The sequence below is a fragment of the Miniopterus schreibersii genome (assembly GCF_964146895.1).
Source record: "Miniopterus schreibersii genome assembly, chromosome: 2".
Classification (NCBI taxonomy): domain Eukaryota; kingdom Metazoa; phylum Chordata; class Mammalia; order Chiroptera; family Miniopteridae; genus Miniopterus; species Miniopterus schreibersii.
Window position 1 is genome coordinate 75,991,714 of NC_138102.1, and position 19,811 is coordinate 76,011,524.

The 19,811-nt window shown below is 34.2% G+C and overlaps 1 protein-coding gene and 1 pseudogene across 2 annotated transcripts in view; both read right to left on the reverse strand.

The window, feature by feature from the left end:
- KPNA3 (karyopherin subunit alpha 3) overlaps positions 1-19,811 on the reverse strand; it is a 74,494-nt gene that overhangs the window by 19,064 nt on the left and 35,619 nt on the right. The window contains exons 2-7 of the mRNA XM_081130197.1: positions 18,613-18,657; positions 5,546-5,635; positions 5,327-5,356; positions 5,190-5,242; positions 4,961-5,056; positions 1,353-1,438 (exon numbers count right to left, since the gene is read on the reverse strand). Of these exons, the coding sequence (XP_080986323.1) occupies positions 1,353-1,438; positions 4,961-5,056; positions 5,190-5,242; positions 5,327-5,356; positions 5,546-5,635; positions 18,613-18,657 (400 nt within the window). The remainder of the gene's footprint in view (positions 1-1,352; positions 1,439-4,960; positions 5,057-5,189; positions 5,243-5,326; positions 5,357-5,545; positions 5,636-18,612; positions 18,658-19,811) is intronic.
- LOC308553533 (ubiquitin-fold modifier 1 pseudogene) lies at positions 3,334-4,582 on the reverse strand (annotated as a pseudogene). Its single transcript has 2 exons — positions 4,481-4,582; positions 3,334-3,617 (listed from the first exon to the last, which is right to left on the reverse strand). The product of its transcript is annotated as a ubiquitin-fold modifier 1 pseudogene (transcript).

A 19,811-nucleotide genomic window follows, 5' to 3' on the forward strand; every position in this document is an offset into this window, starting at 1 on the left:
TTTATATAGAGTTGTGCAGCTATCACCACAGTCTAATTTTAACACATTTCCATTATCCCTAAAAGAAATCCCACACCCATAGTCTTTTGGCCTACTCCCCCAGCCCCAGGCAACCATTTAATCTGTTTTCTTTCTCCACAGATTTTCCTATTCTAAACATTATATATAGATAAAATAAAATTGTATAATATATGTTTTTTCTATGTGTTTGGCTTCTTTAACCTAGCATAAGGTTTTTAAGGTTCATCCATGTAATAGCATGTATCCATATTTCATTCTTTTTTACTGCTGAATAGTATTCAATTGTGTACCATATTTTGTTTATCTACTCATCATCTAATGGATATTGGGGTTATTTCCATTTTGGGGCTATTATGAGTAATGCTGTTGCAAACATCTGTGTACAAGTCTGTGTGGACATGTTTCACATCTCTTGGTTCCATCTAGTAGTGAAACTGCTGGGCCATATGGTAACTCTACAATTAACCTTTTGGGACAAACTGTTTTTCCAAAAAGCTGCACCTTTTTAATTCTTGCCAGCAATGAGTGAGGGTTTCAATTCACTCACATTTGTAATTTAACTATATTTTTTACCTTTATAAATAGAAGACCAGTATCACTTACCACAAACAGAATAAAAAAGTTAAAAATGCAAACAAAACATTGTTATCAAATTATACCTATTAGTCTATTGAAAGCCCTAGTCTAAAATCTGTTCCTTTTCTGTTACAGCTAAAATCTAACTGGAAACTGTCTCCTAGACATTATCAAAATATCTAAAAAGAAAACTAAAAGAAAATAGTATTCTCACTATAGCAATGTAACTTATTGCTGTATCATATGCTACTTATCATCTTGAATACCACCCAAAGTCAGTTTGGTGTCCCACAATTTAATAGTACTTGTGGTGACATCTGGTTTTATTCAAAAAGCTTTTTGTCAGTTTGGTCAATACATCAATAAAAGTTATCCCATCTTGAGCTAGGCATACTCTAATATATATACATACATATATATGTGTGTATATATGTGTGTGTGTGTATATGTTATAAGCTAAAAGGCATTAGCTACTCAGTACCTTGGAGGTATCAGAAACAAATTTTAAAACCTGTTATTAGAAGATGGTCCCTACCCAAAAAGATAAAACTCTATTCACATTTTAGTAACCATAATTAAAATTATTTAACAATAGATTAATGATACCTATGGGAAAGATGTCAATCATCAAAAATAACTTATAAAATTCACCAGTTTAAAAATGTTACAAAATAAAATTACAACAAAACTCTACTTCCTTGTCTTTATTAAAAATAAATAAAACATCCAGTGAGTAAGGAAACTAATTTACTTACTAGACTGTACAACAGCTTGAGTCTGTGCAGAAGTTCCTGATGCTATATTAGTTAATGCCCAAGCAGCTTCAAACTGTAATGAAGGACTGTAAAAAAACAATAAAAATATTTAGGTACACAACTCCAACTTAAATTTATGATCTGCACATCTATATGGTTGTCCTTTACCTTGTCCTTGAATTTCACCTCGTTATATCCAACTGCCTGTTGGATACTTCCACCCAAACGTCTCATTGGCTCCCAAAGTCTGTCACTATAAACATACTTTTTTATATCCACTGGTAGTTGCAACATTTAGCCAGTCACTATTTTCTTCCTTGAATCCTTCCTCTCCCATAAACATCGAGTCAATAAGTCCTGTCAATTTTACTTCCTAAATGTTTATTTTTTTTAACCTCAAATATTTTTTAAATTTAAAAAATATCACTATGCTAGCTAATATCACTGTGCTAGCTGAGGCCTTTATCATCTCACTTGAATCAAAGTGAGATGCCAAAGCCTCTAGACTTGTCTTAAAGATAGGTCCCCATGTGACTCCATACCATCTACTTTACATACTGGAGATATTATAAGGCTGTATAATTTTGCTGAAAGGATAAGATCATTATAATTTAAAATAATAATAATGGAAGACCTCTCAAAGTAAAAACAACTAGCCTTTCAAAGATGGATAAAGAAAGAAAGGCACTGGAAGCTGGATATACAAATAAAAGTATCATGGATGGATGACCACGATGTATAAGGATGACTAGAACAGATCAAGAGAGCTGAAGCCAAGGAAGTATGCAAAGTATAATAGGGGCTGTGTGTGCACGCGCTGAGGTGAGGGTGGGAGAGGGAGGAGGAATCAAATCCCAAGCTTCAGAATGTACTGGAATTTAATCTACAGACATACTAGGTATAGAGTGCTACTAAAAAGGGAATTAAAGAAAATGATAGAGGCCATGGTATGCAGAATGAATTTTATAAGGTCAAAGGCTCATGTAGGAGAGACCTGTTAAAAGGGAATCTACATTAAGTTAGGATAAATAGCTGAAAGAATAGAAATCCCTTTAAGCATAATACCAGGATGGTAGGAGGGGTTAGTGAGCAAAATGGAGAGCCGAAGGATAGGGGTGCAGAGAAACGTTGTAGAGGCACTGAAGACAGGGAGGCTGCTGGCACCAAAGACTGGAGAGATCCGAGAAGGAAAAGGTTTAAGGAGAATAAATATGGGAGATACAGCAAGCACTGAGGTTAAAGAGATGGAACAGATGAGAAAATGGAGTAGCAGGCAGGAACTACATAATGAATTTTGGCAAAAGGCAGGGAATAAGAGGATATCAGAGGCAGAGGAGAAGTAAAAGAACAGTAAGATCAAAGATGATGAGACTGTTTATGCTGCCCCAGGATGGACGGAGAAAAGATTATTAAGCTAGACTAGGTGGTTTGGCAAAATATTGGAAATGAGATACTTAAATGAGAAAAACAGAAAGATGTAAAAAATCAAATTGTAAAGCCAGGCAAAGTATCCTGAGACATCACTTGAAAAAAGAGAGAGAAGATATAAAAACAATAATGAGTGCAAGAAGTAAAGAAATGAACATTTATTATAAGTTTGATATTGTTAGTGTTTTGTGTATATCATTTCTATTCCTTATAACCACTTAATTTTTATTTTATTTTTAAAAAATTCAATAAATTTTTATTTCTCAAATGTTCCCAGAAAGAATTATCAGAAGCATCCTCCAATAACAAAACATGGTTGAGTAATCCATTCACCCCCTCAATGAATTAGCTGTGTGAGCTGTGAGGTAGCAAAGATCTTCTGTGGAGATGGTACCCTCGATGTATAAGCATCCCCTCTTCACATGAAGAGTGTAACTAACAAGAAAGGACAGAGTCACCTTTTATTAGTTCATCAACCATTGGTGTTTTCATTGTATTTTAAATACCTAATTTCAGTTTTACAACATTACCAATGTTTTTTTGAAAGGTAATCCTATCTTCCAAGTCGCAGATATGAACAACTTTCAACATAATCTCTAGGAATAATTCGCAGCTCTGAACCATGCTTTACAAAAACATTTCTAGCAGTCTATGCAGGATTTATTCCTATTCCATCATTGGTAATAATTGTACTGGCTGCTGCAGAAACTTTAAATTTTTCTGCTTCCAAGTTTAAGACTGCTGTGTATTTTCAGGACCATCAAGTACTTCGTATGGCAGCTGTGGGTACAACATCAGCGTGATCTTAAAGGAAACCTTCGACAAGGTGGAGCCGGTCTGTACAGAGAACCCAAGTCAACTCAACCCAGTAGCCCCACTTCTCCGTGGTACCAGGACCATGCCCATAACCTAATATTTATAGATGAGGGTATCTGAGGCTCTTGGGTTTTGGTCAAGAGCAAACCTTGGATTTAAACCAGGGTCCAAAGTTTATGGTCTTTTATATTATGAAACAATTTCCCATGACAAATCCATAAAGTCAGATAGAAACCACTGAAAACTTTCTATTTTTGCTTTGGGTAGTCTGTATATAATTTTTTACTATTCTTTTCTGTATTTTTGCTATGTCACACACACACACACACACAGAGTGAGTCTATGCCAAAAACTAAAAAGGAAAAACTGAAGACAGAGAAACAGATCAAGAACAAAAAGAGGGCCCTAAAGGTAGAGGTAGAATAGAATGCTTTTTAAACAGCTGACATAAAACTTATTTTTACTTAAATAAATCTTGTTAAAGAAAATATAAATGATAGTATTAAAATAAAGCGTTAAGGGTTTTTAGAGGGGTGGCTATGGAACACAATGGAAAAGCCTTAGTGGAAACATTTATATATTTATCTAGTCAACTGAAAATTCCTTAGACAACATTTAGCAAAATATTCCAAATTTTAGTCTAAATGTTCTGAAATGCAAAACCAGCATTTGTTCTAAAGCTTTTGGAGTGCAAACTAACATTCTCCCCAGTTAATTCAAATTGATGAGACTTAAGATACCGCATACCAGGATATCTCTAAACACTAACAGAAATGGGGCCAGTACCTCAAAAGATACTAAGTGGTATGTTTTTTCCTTTCTATTCTGGAAAAGTATAACCTGCCCTCTTATTTTTAATTTACACAAAATAAAAAGCATGATACTGGACAACAAATCATGGTTGAAGTTCTATTAAAGACTTTACGGAGGATCAATGGATCAGCTGAAATATTCCCAAGAAAGAGCTCCTCGGCTCTGGAAACCATTCACGTTGACTCAGTCACAAGGTTAATCTATATATAGAGTCATAAGCAAAGAGTGACTCAAACACTATTTAGGTTCTTCTAAAATATTACTAAAAAAATTAAATTTCACTAATAAATAAACACTCTAAATATTTGAAATAAGTTAGAAAAGACAATAAACAGATGCTAAAAATTTACTAGAAAATATATGTACACTTCATAAACAAAAAAGAGGAGCACTTATGTCTGTTGAATATAATCACAGAATAGTGACATAAAAATGCATAACAAATAAAAAACATAATAAATGCAAAACCAGACTGAACCCAGTGGTTAAATAACAATCTTAAATTTTTAGTCAACTGAAAAAAGTGAAGAGGGAGTCAAATTCGTACTTACTTATCATCCCTTTCTAGACATTTGACTAGAATTGGTAAAATCCCAGATTTTATTAGGTCATCAATTGGTGGGTTTCTGTCACTGGATAATAGTTTTCTAGAAAAAGAAATATAAGAAGTTTGTTATAATTTTCAAACTATGACAGAAATAACAATGTACTACTTCTAGACTATCAGCTAAGACACTCTACGTGTGACATACCTATCTCTCTGGACAAATTAGTATTTACCTTGCAGCCTGGACAGCACTCAACTGGACCACTGGGTTATCACTTGTGGCATTCTGCAACACCAAATGTAAATTTCAGAATAAAAAAAAATCAATTTCAAAATATTTCAAAATGAGAATATTAAATTAATAACATACCTGCAATATAGCTTCTAGTGTTACATTTTGCTTAAAAAGAAAAAAAGATAGTTCAGCAAAGAGTTTGTTAGCAAAATTACATTTATTAAATAGTTTATTTACTAAAGTTATAAGTTAATATACCTTAATTGTCACTGTATGATCTTAGATTAAAAATGAAGTTTTCTAGGTACTACAAAAATTATTTTAAAAACAGTTTATAAGAACAAGGTAACTTACTGCTTTAAAATCAGCATCAACATCTGAATCTTCTAAACTTTCTTCTTGGGGAACATTCCTTTTTTTCAGTAAGTGTTCGTCTCTTTTGTTCTGAAAGGGAACCAATAAATAGTTAAGAAGTTATGAGGGCACTGTTTAAAAAAGTCATTAAAATTATTTAAACTTTATCAGGCAATTGTGAAACAAACTGGGTCTCTACATAAGGGTAATATGAATTAAATGTGCATATTGTAAACCAATGACAAGCCACATTCTGGATTTGGTAACAAGATTAACAGATTACAGTCCAGATTTCACACACACACACACACACACACACACACACACACACACACTTAAGCACCAAGTGTTTTGACCAATACTATGCTTCATAATCTTTAGTGAAGATTTAAATTTGGGGATGCAATTTTTTTATTATAAAAGTCTAGAAAATATATTTCAACTAGTATGCTAGCATTTATCTACTTATATTAATAATGGCTGACTGAAGCAATTTATTAGGAAGTCAGCTTTAATGGGAAAGAGTTCAGTGCATCATATTACAGTTTGTCCACTTGCTGGTACTGTGAGGAATGGGAATTCACTAGCATAAATGCCACCTACTTGCCATAATCTCAGATTTAAACTCTGGTTATCTGGGTTTTACAAACAAGAATTTTCTATTAGCAAATATGTTTCTACATTTTATGGGATTTCAACTGTTTTTAACAGCAACCTATGCCATTTCATATAATATATAACTTTGGGTAGATCATCAATTCTCTCTAAATTTTTGGTGTATCTATAGAATTAGGCCAAAGTAAATTTGATAAAAATCAAATGATTTCAAAAACGTTTTTCAACTTAAACTTTCAAAGGGTATACAGTACAATATTTACAGAAGTGTTTGATTTTAATAGAAAGTTACTAAAGAGGCATTAATATTGACGTTAAAATGCATATCAAATAGAAAGTTAAAACTAGAAATATATCTATATTTGAAGCTTACTGCATGGCATCTACTTTTGTATTATGCATGAGTAAGCATGTTTAAACAAACTGATATTTATATATATGCTAATCCAGAGATTAACAATTTCCACTTATATGATAGTACACTTTAGTAACTTCAAGTAATCAATTTTACATTATTTTTAAATCAACAACTCTCACATATATTAAAATTCATGCTTTGATATTTTAGAGACTCAAGTAGCTCCTTACAAAATACTTAATTTACAGCAGGAAAAGTTAGCAGACAGCATCTTGACCAAGTGACAAAGGTTATGATCATGAACAAAGGGTGAATCAACACTGTGCCTTCTGGTCTGCTGCACTAAGAAAACAATATCACTTCTGTGGTATTCCTTATCAAAATAACCACCACCACCACCTGAGAAAAGCCAGACAGACCCAAGCCTACCATTCCACAAAAAGCTAGTCTGTACTCTTCGAAAGATAAAGTCTGAGGAACTGTTGGTATGAAGGAAACTATAGAAACATGAGAACTAACTGCAATTCTATTCCTGGATTGGATCTTGATTTATAAAGGACATTATTGGGAACTACTAGCAAATATGAGTTAGGTCTATGGATTAGATAGTAATTTTTTATCTGTGTTAACCTGACAGATGCACTGTGGTTATGTAGGAAAGTATGTTTTTATGAAATATGAACTGATGTATTAAGGGTAATAGGCACAATGCCTGCAACTTAACTAGTTCAAGAAAAAATGTGTATATACATAAAAATTAGAGAGAATAAGGCCAATAGGGAGAATGCTAACAACGGAGGAAACTGGGGGGCTGAATAAGGGTGCATGGTGTTTTCAGTACTATCCTGAAAACCTGAATTTCAAGCCCCAAGTTTGAAATAGTTTCAAAATTTTAAAAATCTATGTACTATACTTTGTGATTTGTAACATGGTTAATTTAAAATCTATTATATTATAATTTTTAACATCTCTTGGAATTTTATCCAGTTAAAAATTTTCAGCAAAGTTTATCACAGATAAAACAAAACAAAAAAGTAATCTAACCCTGATCCCATTCCATTTTCACTCTGTTTTCCTCTAACTTTTCCAAAGTCTGAATAATCAAACTTCCTAAGTCCTTGTAGGAATCTTCTTCATTCCTCATATTCCCCAGGTATTTCAGGCATAAAAGCAATATAACGCATAAATACAACTAAAGCATCCTATATACACAGACATCCAATTTGGGGATAGCATTTTATCATTATATAAGATGTTTACTGGCTTTTTCTGGTAAGGAAGCTCCATTCTATTTGTAATTTGCTAGATTTTTTCCCTTTTATCTTTTTAAGCCACAAATGGGTGCTTAATTTTATTAAATTGTGCTTTTTTGCATCTACTGAAATGGACATACAATTTTCCCCTTTCGTCTGTAAATGTGCTCGTTGATTTTCTAATGTTAAACTTAAAACCTTGCAATGTTAAATGTATAATCTTGCAAGTCCTGAGATGTACCTTTCTTGGAATTTTAAAAATTATATTCATTTTGTTTAGAACTTTTTTCACCCATGTTCATAAGTATCTTTTCACATGGTGACTTGGTCTGGCCTCACCTCGTTACCTTCTCTGAAATAATTTAATAAGGCTGAAATTATAGGTTCCTTGAATGCTTGCTGGAGTTCAATCTGTAAGGTTACCTTTTCTTTTTCAGGTGGTGAGAAAGGTTAAACTTTTAGCTACTGATATAATCTCTTCCATTGTTTTTAGATCTACTCAGGTTTTTCATTTCTTGTTAGGGTAACTGGGTAAATTACTTTTATTTTTCTACTAGGAAATTGTCTATTTCACACAAGTTTTCAAATTTACTGGCATAAAATTGTTCATATTCAAATTGTGTCAGATGGTTTGCAGAAATGTCTATATTCCCTTACTACATCCACTCCTCTGGGTAGTCTGGTTCTGCACTGATTCTGGGTGTGGCTATGTAACTTGCTTTGGCAGTGGGACATAAAGCACATGGACTTACACATCTGAGCATGTCCTCTCTTGCTGCTCTTACAATTCTAAGACCACCACATGATGAACACTGTGCTAGCCTGCTGGAGGATGAAGCTATATGGAGGACAACCAAGGTCCCAGCCAATAGCCAGAAACTTGAGTGAGAGCATCTCAGATCATCTAGTCACCAACTAGCCCACCAGCTGACCATAGATGAAATGAGGGAGCCTACAGAGATTAGCTGAACTGGCCCAGACCAGAAGAACCACTGTGCCAACTCACATAATTATTACCTTAATAAAATGGCTATTGTTTTAAGCCACTTAGTTTTGGAGTGGTTTATTATGCAGCAAAAACTAAGTGATGTACTAATATTTTAAAACTTACGCTACTTATAAATTAATATACCTTTTAAATTCCTATTATTATTCATTCTCTCTACTTGCTACAAATTTCTTTTGTGAAATACCACCTTAACTGTATCCCACAGCTTCTGACATGTATTATTTTTTCTATTGTTCACATCGAGGTATTCCTAATTTCTATTAGGGTCTCTTTGATGCCCCAGGTATTTAGAAAGTGCTTTATTTTTTCACAATTATGAAGTTTTTGTAACTATCTCATTCACTGATTTCTAATTTAACTGTACTGTGATCAGAGAAAACAGTCTGTACAACACTCTGAAATTAGCTGACATTTGCTTCATAGCAAAGTTTCCCAAACTTTGTCAGTCTACAATGTAGGCCAAAGGAAATACCTTAATAGGGTCTTATCAAGTAGTTAGGTCCAAACAACTTAATAGTCATTTTGGGGGGGGGGGGGGGAAATAACAAAAAATTGAAAAAAATGTTTTATTTCACTTTTAGAAAAAATATGCGATTAAAAGGAATACAGTATAATCTAATGTTTAAAAACTGTGAACTACCTCAAGATCTAATAGTTCTGTGGTATCTGAAAGATGTTTAATACCACTCTGTTTCTCTCAAAATTTAGAATATCCCAAGGTATCCATTTAAGTTCACTATGGAGCCTCATGGTACCTGTTTGGAAATTACAGCTTTATATTATCACAAAACCAATTTTCAAATATGCATTGGTTTTTTTCTTTTTAATTAAATTTATAGGGGTGACACTGGTTAATAAGATCATATAGGTTTCAATGACACATAATCCACATATTGCATTGTATGCCCCCCACCCAAAATCAAACCGTCTTCCGTCACACCGTATTTGGCTTCCTTTACTCCTTACTACCCCCGGCTTCCCTCTGGTGGCTGCCATACTGTTGTCTGTGTCTATGAGCTTCAGTTTTATATCCCACATATGAATGAAATATATAGTTCTTAGCTTTTTCTGACTTATTTTGCTTAGCATAATATTCTCAAGCTCCATTCATGTTGTCACAAACGGCTGCATTACATCCTTTCTTACGGCTGAGTAGGATTCCATAGTATGTATGTACCACAGCTTCTTTATCCAGTCCTCTGCTGAAGGACACTTGTCTCCATGTCTTGGCCACCGTGAATAATATTGCAACGAACATAGGAGAGCATATATCGTTGTTAATAAATGTTTTCGAGTTTTGGGGGTAGATATCCACAAGAAGGACTGCTGGGTCATATGGTAACTATATATTCCTAATTTTTGAGGAAACTCCATACTGTTTTCCATACTGGCTGTAGAAGTTTACATTCCCACCAGCAGTGAATGAGGGTTCCTTTTTCTCCACAACCTCTCCAACACTTGTTATTACCTGTCTTGTTGATATAGCCATCTAACAGGTATGAGATGGTATCTCATTGTAGTTTTTATTTGCATTTCCATAATAGCTAGTGAAGTTGAACATCTTTTCATGTATCTGTTGGTCATTTGCATGTCTTCTTGGGAGATATGTCTGTTCAGGTCCTCATTTTTGTTTTGTTTTGTTTTTTGTTAATTCTCACCCGAGGATATTTTTTCCATTGATTTTTTAAAGAGAGTGGAAGGGAGGGAGAGAGAAAGAGAGAGAGAAATATTGATGTGAGAGACACATCCATTGGTTGCCTCCTCCACGTGCCCCAACCAGGGCCAGGGATTAAGCCTGCAAATGAAGTATTCGCTATTGACTGGAATCGAACCCAGCACATTTCAGTCTACAAGCCGACACTCTAATCACTGAGCCAAACAAGCTAAGGCCCTCTGCCCATTTTTTAAATTGGGTTGCATATTTGTTTGGTGTTGAGTTGTATGAGTTCTTTATGTATTTTGGATATTAACCACTTGTTGGAGCTACTTCTTGCAAATATCATTCCCATTCAGTTGGTTGCCTTTTTGTTTTGCTGAGTTTGTTTTGCTGTGCAGATTTTTATTTTGATATAGTCCCATTAATTTATTTTTACCTTTACTTCCTTAGCCTTTGGGGTAAAATTCATAAAATGTTTTCTAAGATCAAGGTCCGTAAGTTTAGTACCTATGTTTTCTTCTATGTAATTGCTTCAGATCTTATATTTAGGTCTTTGATCTATTTTGAATTAATTTTCGTATAAGGGACAAATTGTAATCTAGTTTCATTCTTTTTCATGTGGCTTTTCAATTTTCCCAGCACCATTTACTGAAGAGGCTTTCTTTTCTCCATTTTGTGTTTTTGGCTCCTTGGGTCAAAAATTATTGCCCATATACAGTTTTATTTCTGGATTCTCAGTTCTGTTCCATTGGTCTATGTGTCTGTTTTTCTGCCAATGCCATGACGTTTTGATTACTGTAGCTCTGTAGTATAATTTGAAGTCAGGTAGTATTGATACCTCTGCCTTTGTTCTTTTTTTTCAGGACTGCTTTGGCTATTCAGGGTCTTTTGTGGTTCCATACAAATCTGATGAATTTTTGGTTCTATTTCTTTAAAAAATGACATTGGGCTTTTGATGGGGATTGCATTAAATCTGTATATTGCTTTGGGTAATATGGCCATTTTATTGTGTCCTTTTCAGTCTCTTTTAATAATGCTTTGTAGTTTTTAGTATATAGATCCTTCACATCCTTTGTTAAGTTTATTCCTAGGTATTTTATTCTTTTATGTTGCAATTGAAAATGAAACTATTTTTTTCATTTCTATTTCTGAAGTTTCACTGTTAGTACATAGGAAAGTAGTGGAAATATATATATATATGTTTAATCCTTACCTGAGGGGGTGGGGGGGAGAAACATTGATGTGAGAGAGAAACATTGATTGGTTGCCTTCCGTACATTCTCCGACCAAGGATCAAACCCACAACCCAGGTATGTGTCCTGACCGGGAATTGAACTCGCAAACTTTGGTGCACAGGACAATGTTCAGCCAACTAAACTACTCTGTCCAGGCAGCAGTGGATATTTATACATTGATTTTTGTATTCTGCAACTTTACTGTATTTATTGTTTCTAATAGTTTCTTAGTGGAGTCTTTATGGTTTTCTATATACAGAATCATGTCATCTGCAAAAAGTGGATTTAAAAATGTGTTTAATAGATAACACTTGCAAGCTGCTATTTAACTTTTCTTTCATTAATTGGTGTTTATTTATTACTGACAAAATCTCCCATAATGATTAAGTCTTCGACAAATTACTCCTTGCAATTTTTTATATATACTTGTAATTTTTGCTTTACATATACTTGGACATGTTAGTAGACATATACAATTTTAGAATTATTACAGCTTCCTAGTAAATTGTTTTTTTAAATAAAAAATTAAGTATTAACCCCTGCATTTGAATTAAAAACTAACATAGGCCAAAATATCCTAGGACGTAAAAATCATACTTTACATACTTTAATCAAAAACTGTGTAAAAGCCAAGGAAAGATAGTCCCTGGGCAGTTTTCTTATAATTTGACTAATCATTAAAGGAGGCATTATGAAAACCTGTAACTTAAACTGTCCCTTTACTTGACAAGCTAGATATTTTCACCCTCCTAGAGACTGTACTACATACAATAAAATTCAGCATCAACAAGAACAAAAAAGGTATCTTATTCTTTTGTCAAGTGGGATGGGGGGCTCAGAGGATATGGCAACTAGCCTACTTTCAATACCCACCTTATCTCCATATACACATATAGATTAGAACCATTTCTTAAGATACTTTAAAAATCCATTATTAACATATTATCCATGTATGTATTTAATCCTTTTTAGATCTTCTGTTTTCTGAACCACAAAAATTGTCACTTTGTAGGTCAAAAAGTTTTAAGTATGGGCAATTTCTTAGGACTAAACCTAATATTTTAAAAATAACAAATTCTGTTAGTAACTTCTACATAATGCTATTTCTACATTCCCAAATTTCTCATTCCATCTTGAAAAAATGGATTGTAATCCTTTACCTAAATTTGTGGGACAGATCAGTAGTCACATCTTATACATGCTTATGAAAAGGACAATTATTTTCAGCTCCATTTCAAACGTGAAATACTTAAATTTGTTTTTACCCAGTAATACCCTCATGGTCTTAAATCCTTATCCAGTTTTAGTTCCTGCAATATTAAAATCTTTATTTTACAGATGAGTAAATAAGGACATAGCAAATCTGGCTAAATTATATTCACACACAGGTTTTATATGTTATATATATATATTTTGGGCACTGCTTTTTAAAAAAAATCTTTTTTAAAATTGATATTAGAGAGAGAGAGGAAGGGAAAGAGAGAAAGAGAGAGAGAAGGAGGGAGGGAGGAAGAGGGAAGAGGATGGGAGGAAGGGAGACGGAGAGAGAGAGAAACATCTATTTGTTGTTCCACTTATTTATGCATTCATTGGTTGATTCTTATATGTACCATGACCAGGAATCAAACCTGCAATCTTAGCATCTAACTAAGCTACCTGGCCAGGGCTCAATGTGTTATACTTTGATATTAAAATTAAAGAAAAAATACCACTGGTTCATCAATCATGTAAATAAGTGACAAAAGAGCACAAATTATTTTTCCTGCAGGATTACGTAAGTGATCTCATCAAATAGCTTGCCTGGCCGACATGGCTCAATGGTTGAGCATCAACCTATGATCCAGGAGATTGCGGTTCAATTCCCAGTCAGGACACAGGCCCGGGTTGCAGGCTTGATCCCCAGTAGGGTGCGTGCAGGAGGCAGCCGATCAATGACTCTCATCATTTCTCTCTCTCTCCTTCTTCCTTCCTCTCTCAGAAATTAATAGAGACATATTTAAAAACAAAACAAATAGCTGCATTTTTTGGATTCTAATTTACTAATTCAGATTTTAATAAAAAAATTTGCATACTGTTTTAAGAAAAATGCATGCTTTCCCCAGATTTCCCCAATGGTAACATTTTGCAAAATTACAGTACAGTCATGTGTCACATAATGACATTTTATTCAACAATGGACCACATATATGATGGTGGTTCCACAAGATTATAATGGAGTTGAAAAATTCCTGTTGCTTAGTGATGCAATAGGTGTTGTAATGCAACGCATTACTCACATATCTGTGGTGATGCTGGTGTAAAAAAAAACTTACTATGCTGGTCACATAAAAGTATACAGCATATACGCAGTGGTTTGAGGTGACTTCTGAAAATTGTTTGCTAGTCACTTGATCTCCAAAACCCCACAAAATCATACAAATCAAGAGTGTCAAATTTTTGTGTTCACTTTAAGGACACTTGTGAAGCCTTGGCTTGTGTGGCTCAATTGGCTGAGCATCATTCCATACACCAAAAAGTTGCTGGCTCAATTCCTGATCAGGGCACATGCCCTGGTTGTGGGCTCAGTCCCCAGTGGGGGGCGTGCAGGAGGCAGCCGATCAATGTTTCTCTTTCTTCCTCCCCCTTCCTATCTCTCGAACCAATTTAAAAAAAACCCCAAAAATCATATTAAAAAAAAAAAAAGAACAATACTCATAAAACTGCCCAGGCCATGAAGGGCATGTATATCTGAAAAGGCACCGAGTATCTGAAGAATGTCACTTTACAGAAGCAATGTGTGCCATGCCATCATTACAACAGTGGAACTGGTAGGTGTGCCCAGGCCAAACAGTGGAGCTGGACGCAGGGTTGGTGGCCCAAAAGAAGTGCTGAATTTTTGCTGCACATGCTTAAAAATGCAGAGAGCAATGCTGAGCTTAAGGGTTTAGATGTAGATTCTCTGGTCATTGAGCACATCCAGGTGAATAAACCTCCATTTTTCCCCCCTAATCATTTCATAGTATTATGTTTTACAGTTAAGTCTAGGATCCATTTTGTGTTTTTTTAATAAGGTATGAGATTTAGGTTGAGGTTCTTTTTTTTGCCTATGGTTGTCCAACTGTTCTAATATCATTTGTTGAAAAGGCTAGCCTTCCTCCATTGGATTAGTTTTGCACCTTTGCCAAAAATCAGCTGGATGGATGTATTTGTGTGGGATTATTTCTGGGTTCTACCTTCTGTTCCACAGATCTATATGTCTATCCTTCAAATACCACACAGTATTCATTACTGTAGCTTTTCCATAAGTCTTAATATTGGGTATGGCAAATGCTCCCTTTTTTTGGGTCAGGATTGTTTTACCTATCCTAGAGCCTGTGACTTTCCATATACATTTTAGAATAAGCTTGTCTATGGTTACAAAAAACATTGCTTCAATTTTGACAGGAAATGCATTAAACCAACTGGTCAATTTGAGAATAGGCATCTTTACTATGTTGACTCTTACAATCCATGACCACTGTATATGTCTCTACATTTACTTGAGTCTTGTTTGATTTCTTTCATCAGCATTTTATAATATTCAGAACACAGATCCTGTACATATTTGGTTAATGTATACCAAAGTATTTTATTTTCTTTGGCATTACTATAAGTGCCATTTTGCTCTTAATTTTGGTTTTGTGTTCATTGTTATAAGTGACTGACTTTTATATGTTGATCTAGAATTCTGTAGTCTTGCTGAACTCACTAGTTCTTGGAGTTTTACAGATTTTGGGGATTTTCTATATAGACAATCATGTCATCTACAAACAGAGACAATTTTATTTGTTTCTTTCCAAACAACATGCCTTTTATTTCTTTTTCCTGATTTATGGCAATGGCTAGAACTTCCAGCACTACGTAGGTTCAATAAGAGCAGTGAGAATGGACATCCTTGTATTGTTCCTGGATCTTAGGGGAAAGCATTCTGTGTTTCACCATTAAGTGTATTAACTGTGGGTTTTTTGCAGATGCCCTTTATCAAGTTGAGGTAATTCCCCTCTATTTCTACTTTGTTGAGTTTTTAGCAGGAATGGATGTTAGATTTTGTCAAGTGCCTTTTCTGCAGCAATTGATATAATAATATGACTTTTTCTTCTTTAGCTTGTTAATATGGGAAATTTAGGCTATTTTATAAAAGGGATATTTTACTAAAAAGTCAAACAACTACTAAATCAAGTGCCGGATCTGATCAGTCAAGTGAGATATTTTGGTGGTTTTTGTTTTTGTATAAGTACTTAACCACCCTCATTCCTAGATCTAATGATAGTAAAGTCCTATGGCACAACTGACTGATCAATCAAGAGAAAATTATATCAAATTTAATATAATGTGTCAAAGTTAAAAATGCCAGTGACAGGCTTTGGACTCATTTTCAACTTATGAGGCATTATTCACTTAACTTTTACATTAAAAGGCATTTATAGCATAGTGATTAAGAGCTCAGCTCTGCCATTTATTAGCTGTGTGATTTTTAGGCAAGTTATTTAATTCCTATGTAACTGTTTACAATGTAATATAAAACAGAAGTACTGACTTCTGTATAAGTGTTGACGCATAAGGGCCTAATTAAATGGGAAAGAGATCGGAGAGGTAAAATAAGACAAAAGAGGTTAAACAAAAAGAGTTTGCTCTTTTAAGTTTTTATTAAGCAATTGCTCTATATAAGTTACTATGCAAGGTAATATATGCCTCCAGACATTAATCAAAAAGACAATGCCAGTCTTCAAGAGTTGCATGATTTAGTTGTGTGGGAGAAAAAAGAAATTAAAAAAAAAAGTTAGAGGTCAGTAAAATAGTAGATTAGTTACCAGATCTTATCCTCAATTTGATAGATCAGTATCAGTGTTATTCAAAGTATAGTGCTTGGACTGGCTAAAGGTCTTTGAACTATCTATATAGGTCTGCTACAAGATGACCTTGTGGCAGAAATAAACTGTGAAACTAAACACACTTTAGTTCTGGAATTTATTTAGGCAGAAAGACTTTCTTATTAAAGGAAACAGTGCCTTGTTTACTATTCTGACACAAGTCCTCTACTTTATCCTAGGACTTTTGAGTAGCACTGTTCTGTATGTAAGGTATTTTTCTTAAAACTTTAATAAATGATTTAAATATAAGCAAAATTTTAAGATATCATTATTCAATTTAATTCCTGAATCTTAACATTTAATGAGTACCAATGACATGTCCAGAATCTGACTAGGCATTCTGGGAGGGGCTCGGAGGGAGACCTGGGAGTATTTGTGATGGGAGGTGGGGGGGGGGAGGGGGAGACTGGTTATTACCTTCACTTTAGAAGCTTATAATCAATTAGAAATGGGTAGAGCTCATCTATGAAACTCTGAGAACTAGCTCTATTTTCTTGTATTTTCAAGAATCTCAATGTCAGTAATAACACTGTGATTTTCTATTCAATGGAGATACAGAAATAGCAAGGCTGAAGTCAGAATTAGATACTCTGATGAAAAAGAGTGGAAGAATCTTCTCCTGAAGGCCTCTCCATACCTCTGTAGACTCACACCAAATGCAATTAAGCTTTGCCTGAAATTTAAGCTTTGTTTCAGGGAGGGTTGGTTCACTTTTTGCTGTTTACACAGGGAATTCTGAAATGTGAAATAAGGGACTGTTTGAAATTTCTTTAGTAAATTTCATTTTCGGTCCTCCTACAGGATGTTCAGGAACTAACTGTGGTAACTGAAAAGGAAACAATGTTATCCAGAAGACAATAAAAAATATGAGTCTCTAAGTTAACCAAGGTGGATATTAAAAATCATGTTCTGCCCTGGCCAGGTAGCTTAGTTGGTTAGAGTGCCATCCCAATACGCCAAGGTAGCAGGTTCAATCTCTGGTCAGGGCACATATGAGAATCAACCAATGAATGCATAAATAAGTGGAACAACAAACTCAATGTTTCTCTCTCTCTCGGTAAGAAAAAAAATTTTTTTTAAACCACATACTCTGATAGGCAAGTATTTTTAATTGTATAAGTTAACCACAGAAGGCAGCACAGTCACAGAAGAACATATAACAAATATAAGTAAACAGCTTAAATTTAGAAGCATACTAGAAAAGCTAAAAAGCTTAAAACAAGGGGAGGAGTCTGAATAATACCAAGACCAATATAAAAGTTTTATAGCTGTATTCCCAGCATGAAAGGTTAAGAAAAAGTAAAGGCCCAAATCTGAGGATAGCTGGTGTAATGTTAACAGATGAGGATAATTACTTAATTTCAATTTTATTCTTATTACCTCTATTAAGGAGAATGATCTTCACATGATGAATGCAAAACCAGACACAAAAGGGAACACACTATTCTATTTATACAAAGTTCAAAATATGCAAAATAATTCAGTTTAACAAACCAGGATAATGGTTACCTTTGGGGGAAAGTAGTAACCCAGAAGGGGCCTTGGGACACAGGTAATGTTCTTTCTTGATTCAGGAGCTGGTTACACAGATGTGTTCACTTTGTGAAAATCCACCAAGCTGTTCACTTAAGATGTGTTAACCTTTTTTGTACGCATGTTATATGTTAATAAAAAGTTTAAAAAAAGAAAAAAAGAAGCTAAGCCCAACATGTTAAGATTGGCAAGGAGCTCACCTTATTCACTGTATTTGGCTAAGGCTTAGTTTACTTCTCTGGTACAAATGACACAAGGATATGAAAAAACTTAAAAACATGACTGCCAAATCACTGTTGTTAATTTATAAGTACCCATGAAGAAGTTAAGGAGTTGAAAGGACACTGGAATTAGCAGATACTTTCCTACTTTTATAAAAAATGATGTTATTTTTATGCTGTGTCGCTTTAGGGATGACCACTAATTTGCCATGTTATTTTCATTATTCACGTTATACAAAATTTTAACATCAGAAAAAATTTCCTAATTACTTTTCATTACATGTAAATCACCCTTACCTTTCGTAGTTCAACTGTCACTTCATTTCTGTGTCTTCGCATTGTCTAAAAAGAAAAAGATTACATAAGTATATAAATATTAATACTGCTAGTATATAAATTAAGGTCTTAGGCATTTAAAATTTTAAAATTTATTCTTAAGAATTAAGGATTGAGCCTGGCTGGGCGTGGCTCAGTGGTTGAGCATCGACCTGGGATCCAGGCGATCGGGGTTCGATTCCTGGTCAGGGCATATGCCCAGGTTGTGGGCTCTATCAATGACTCTCTCATCATTGATGTTTCTATCTCTCTCTCTCTCTCCCTCTCCTTTCCTCTCTCTGAAATCAATAAAGATATATTTTTTAAAAAAAGAATTAAGGATTGATCAGTTTTAGACTTTAAATAATAAACTACAGGTTAAAAGCCAAAACTGTCTATTTTACTGGATATCTAATGGTTACTTTTGTGGGGAGTACGGAGGTGGGACTAGGCAGCCTAGGATCCATTTCCCTTTTCTAACTACACCCAGGTTTCGTTAGGGAACGGTATACACTCCCTTGTATAGTCTTGATGGAACTGCGTATTAAAGTATTTCTCCTAGGTTAATTAAGTAGGGCATGAGACTCAAACACATGAATAGAACTTTCTTCCCCATAACTCTGAACCTTGAGCAAAGCAGAAAGAAAAGAAAAAGCAGCGCAGGACCAGGTATAACACCTATGTCCTGGACTACTTCTATTTCTAGTTATCCAATGTGCCTACTCATAACTATGAATTACCCCATATTTTCCCAATAAATTTTGGTTTTGCTTAAGCCAACAGGACTGCTTTTTGATGTTCGTAACCAATGAATTCTCTCTCAAACAATTCATGTTTTTAAAAAGTAAACAACTCATTGTCATGGCCTTAAAACCACATGAAAATGAAAATAAGTTTGGGAAGATATTTTGTATCAAAAGATAAAAAAGTATCCTTTGAATTTCTTAAGAGTTTTTATCAGACATATCTTATTAGAAAGTATCGAAATGATTAGATTTCCCCTCTCCCTTTGATGTACTGATATGATGGATTATTTTATTACATATATAAGTATGGTAAAATTACATTTTTGGAATAAAGACTACATAAAGGTTACATGGTCATAGTATATTATTTTAATATACTGCCAGATTCAGTATGCTATTAATTTATTTAATAATTCTTTTGTTATGGTATCTCTG